The 5,037-nt window shown below is 42.1% G+C and overlaps 1 protein-coding gene across 1 annotated transcript; it reads right to left on the reverse strand.

Moving 5' to 3' along the window:
• Positions 1 to 967: 967 nt before the first annotated feature.
• T310_7950 (uncharacterized protein) lies at positions 968 to 3,430 on the reverse strand (the record flags this gene model as incomplete). Its single annotated transcript, XM_013469261.1, has 6 exons — positions 968 to 1,168; positions 1,289 to 1,673; positions 2,050 to 2,103; positions 2,539 to 2,590; positions 2,774 to 2,920; positions 3,082 to 3,430. 6 exons carry the CDS (start codon positions 3,428 to 3,430, stop codon positions 968 to 970), a joined length of 1,188 nt encoding a protein of 395 aa, XP_013324715.1.
• Positions 3,431 to 5,037: the final 1,607 nt, after the last annotated feature.

Below are 5,037 nucleotides of genomic sequence, written 5' to 3' on the forward strand. Positions count from 1 at the left end.
TTGTCCTTATCCTTGTCTTTATCCTTGCCCTTGTTCTTGTTCTTGTTCTTGCATTGCATTGCGTTGGTATAGGCATTTCATTAATTATTCCCTTGTTTTGTCTTTGGCCTTGTCAGTTCTCAGTCTGCTGCACTATATACTCCGTATGTGCATACAGCACAGTGTATGTATGTACATATCTACGTACCTATCTACGTAGTTAATCCATACCTTTATATTATGTTATCCATGCAGACATCCCATAGACATAGACATAGACAGTTTGGCTTGTTGGATCGTTACTTATTTGCTTAGTGGTAGGTGGTTGGTACTTGCAAGGATTAAATCAGATAAATTGACTTAATTAAATTAATTGATTATTGTCGACTCGACTGTTGAGTGATTTAGTTTTGTTCGTCAATTCGAAACGAAATACTTTCAGGGCTTCCTTGCAGATAGCAAGTAGATAATTACTATTTACTTAGGCTTAGGCTTAGGTTTAGTAATTAATTATCTTATCGTTTGTTCATTAGACATGTAGTTACTTTACTTTTCTTTCTTTTTCTTTTCTTTATTCACAGGGCTAAGTAATAAACCAATTGTCGAACGAGGGCCCTGGGCCCATGATGATGACGATAATGATAGTTTCAATTTGGATTTGGATTTGGATTTGGATTCTGGGGTTATCGATCCGCTTATTTATGTATCTAATCGATATTGATATTTCTTATCCTTCGTCCTCGATAATACGATAATGTGCGGTAGAGAGGTGGATGGTCTCTACTTTAGTTAAGGAACTTGGGTATTCTACGGTTCTACCTAGGTAGGTAGGTAGGTAGGCACGCAGGGTTAGGGACATGGGTAAATGGTTGATCTGTTTCAGCGCTTATGTACTTATTCTATCTTGGCGTTTTTCGTTAATTGTTCTTTTCTCTTTATTTGCATTGTGTTGTACTGTTTTGTATGTAGAGAGAGCAGATATTAATATCTAATTATCATCATTGTCTATTATTGTAGTCATAGTAGCTCGCCCCGTTAAGAGATATGAGGATACCGAGGACCGTCTCTTGACATTTGACTCCGTTTGGTACACATGGGCCATATTTCCCAATTTCAGGTTTGGGCCTGTTTGCCACTTCAAGATACGCGTTTCTGAATTTTGAAATCTGAGAGTCATTGGTTTGATAAACTATTTAAATATTACTATAAATTTTAATATTAATATGATTTGTCCACTGTAGATCGAGACTTAAAAGCACGCTCGGGACTGGCTTTGGGAGGTTGGTTGTATGAATTAAAGTAATATCACCTCTGGCCAGTAATCCGTCGGAACCTCGCCATTTGGGAAAGGGATAGTCATGATAGATATCAAGTTCCCCTTGCCCAAAAACCTCGAATGCGCCTTCACCGTTGGCCAAGAAATACCATCACGCTCAATGGCGCGCAGAACGCATTCTTCTGTCGACCCACTAACAGGCTTCCCATCCTCTCCGATAGGCGAAACGATACGGAGCTCGCTCCTGTCGTTGGGCCTAAGACGTGTATTGGCCGTGTGGAGAGTGCTCAGCAGGTCTTTCATTAACTGATCATCCTCCTTAGTATCAGGAGGGATGTTGGCAATAATCGCCGAGAACGAAGTGATGGCAATGATGGCGATAACTGGCCCCGAGTTGGGTTGATCTGGAGACGTTTCCCTGACGCCGCATCCACCGTCACCATCTCGCCGGGTTTAACCAAGATCTCCTTCTCTTCTGCAGATTCGGATGGCATTTTTTTTCTCTCCTGCATAATAATGACAATCAGTCAGCATACACTCTCGCATACGAGCATGGAAAAGGTCCTATCAAGGGGGCAGGACTTAGTTTCCAGATTGGTAGTCCGAGTATGGGTAAAGTAGGTAGATAGAGATAGGTAGATATAAATCAGAGTGAGAACAAACAAGATCAAGATCACGGTTCAAGATCCGGCAAAGACAGGATAGCTCTCTGAGTTTCTGGTGTTTCGAATGGATTTGCAAGTGAGGACTCATGAGCAATTCTTTCTATTTTGTCGAAAGCTTATCAAACTTACTCATTCATCTTTTTTGACCGGCAATTGCCGTCTTCCAATGTTTCTCCATGCTTTCTGATTTCAATCGACATAGGACTAGGCGTAAAGATTTTCGATTTTCATCAATATCTTTGTTGGAATCTTCATTAACTGCATGTCTTTGTAGGAGCAGGAAGAAAGAAAAAAAAAGATATATCATCAAGGGGTTTCATCAGACTAATGATAGTGTTGAAAAGACAGAATTATGTTGGTTTGCAGTCCTGTTTAGTTTGACACAAACAAAAAGGGGGTTTGAAGTTGAAGATCTGGATAGCTCTGGATCTCGATGTGGATCGACTTGTACTCGAGTAGATGCAGAAGAATTTACTCGATTTCTCGATTTCCTCAATATGCGAGTGCTATTAGTCATAGTTGACTGTAATGACTCTATTAGAAGAGTTATCTTATTCTTTGGGAATTTTTAGTAACTACGTTTCAGTTAATATATCGATGTACTCACATGTGACTTACAGCACTTGGACTACTGGTAAGCACGTGAAGTTGGGAGATGAATCATTCAGTCCTGCGCAGATTCTAATTCCACGACATACTCAATGTACTGTACAGTACATCTTATTAACCAGAAAGAGTCCACAAGAAATGTAGTTATGATAATAGTAATAATGATATCCGAACCATACTAACTCGATCATACACGTACACATGTAGTCTGACACAGCTGCAAAGACTCAGATGAAGACTGTACCAATAACTTTCCCCGGTGGTGGTTTATCAAACACGATATTCATAGATGTAGTAACGCTCTTGACGCTTGGTGATGACCCGTACTTGGGGCATTCCGCCTCCTCTTGGTGCGACCTTGACAATACCAAATCCGTCATAATTATCCCATCTGGAAGGGACCAGATAGTGGCCATATTGGATCTTGACGCGCGGCCATATCTCCAAGATGTTTTCAACGACCCTTGCTGCATGCTTTTCGTGAACGACCCGCTTGTTGCCATCCGGAAGTTCTTCCACAGCGAAAAAAGGTGTAGATGAGCAGCTTCTCACGCTCATTGAACCACTTGTCGCCTTGGGGTTCCTCATTCAGAGTGCCGATCCAGGATTTGCTCAGTTGATTCCAGATACCGTCCTTATCTTCCTGAGGGCTGATATGGCAAAGGATCGCCGCGTCTTCCATGGCGACCACGGCGGCAGATCCACCGCAAAGGTTGCTGGTTTCAATCCGCAGAGGCTCAGTGAGATTGAATGTACCATTGACCCCTGGACCGAGCACATTTGCATTGATCGGCGAGTTTCCTAGGTCGTCTGATCCTGGTTTATTGCGGAATGGTCCTTCGCATCTGGTTACCTTATTTTCTAGCACCTTTTTCACCTTGCTTGGGTCTAGATCAGACATTGTTCTTCAAGACAAGGGTTTTGTTCAGTGACAGAAACTATAAGAAGGGAAGACCTGGTTGATTCGTATTGAGTTGAGACTTAGATTGATCTTGATCAGTGCACCAATATTGGATATTGAACTTAGCACTTGGAAAAAGTAAAAAGAAACTTCAGGACAAGCTCCCTGGACGCTCTGACTGCATATATATTGGTCCTGTTAGTCATTTTTCTTTCTTGCTTTGAGTCATGAATGTGGACGCAGTATGGCAAAGAGGGAATAAGTGAAAACCCATACAGACCACATCCCGGTTTCAGTGACTGGTGATAAAGGTGGTCTCTTTACACCCACAGAGCAAGATCGCTCCAACGGCTGATTCCTGCAGAATATTCTGCTGGACTGAGTTGGGAGTCATCGTGTGTGCATCTACATTGGCATATGCATTTTCAGGCATGACGTGAATATGCATTCACTTGTGCTGACTAGCGATAGAAAGGTTGTTTTTTTTTTTTGAAAAGAAATTATTCTCCCGTCAGAGGGAAAATACTAACAATGATAAGAAGATACGAACTTTTGGCAAATGTCAAATAAAAGAAAGAGAAAAGAAGTACTGTGAGGTTGTCTGAATTGGATACGAGTCTTAAACAGCAATGGAATGAGCACCTAGGTACCTGCAGCATGTCAGTTTCCCAATACAGTTACTATCAATGCAAAATGTTTCTATGTAAACGGTCTTTCTGGCTATTATCCTAAAGCCTCTTTAGGATTGAGGAATATTAACAAAATTCTACAGTGCAGAACGTGGACACCATAACTAGTAAATCGTACTATAGCCAGAAGAAATAAATCCTTCATAAAGGTATAACCAAGGATCGTACATATGCCTCATAGAAATATAATCCATGACAGACAGGTTTTAATATCTTTGCAAAACAGCTTTGTTCTATTGTCACCAAAATATTGTCTCTGGTCCATAGGCACTTCCTTTCTCATTTTTTTACAACATCGGTTAAAGATTGTCTGTCTGAATCCAGACTCTTTCGATTATTATTTACTATTAGCCAAAGGAGTACCACTTCAAGGATGAATAAGCTTGGCACGTGAGTACATCACTTCCTTTCTACCACAGGCGTACTCAGTAATTAGTCTGACTGCGACTGCAACCTATCCTGCAACCATTACGAAAAGAGAACGCGAGTGGTTGAATTCCGTTCGGTAGTCACCCGAGTTGTGGAGCGCAAAAAAAAAGCTAGCTCCTTCCAAGTTCCTGCCCAACGGTATACCGTCTGCTCCGCAGCTCGGCAAGCCGATGGAGTAACTCAAGCGCGGGGATGACTCGGCTCACCGGTAAGAGGGTCGTATCGGTATTGCTTGTGACGAGGCCCGCAGGAACATGTCTAGAAGCTGTCTGTCAGCCTGTTTCATACGGAGGAGACGGCTCCGTACGGAGAACTCCGTAGGGGGAGACAGGGAAGACAGTTCGTTGGGGTGGATCTGAATCTGGATTGAATTTTTTTTTAGCGGATGGGGAACTCGGCAAGCCGAGATGACATGCTGCTAGGCAGTGTGCAGGATTAGTAATCATGACGATGCAGAGTAGGGCCATATATAAGGAAGAGAATTGTGCG

The sequence above is a fragment of the Rasamsonia emersonii genome, assembly GCF_000968595.1.
Source record: "Rasamsonia emersonii CBS 393.64 chromosome Unknown ctg1118621760615, whole genome shotgun sequence".
NCBI classification, from domain to species: Eukaryota; Fungi; Ascomycota; class Eurotiomycetes; order Eurotiales; family Trichocomaceae; genus Rasamsonia; species Rasamsonia emersonii.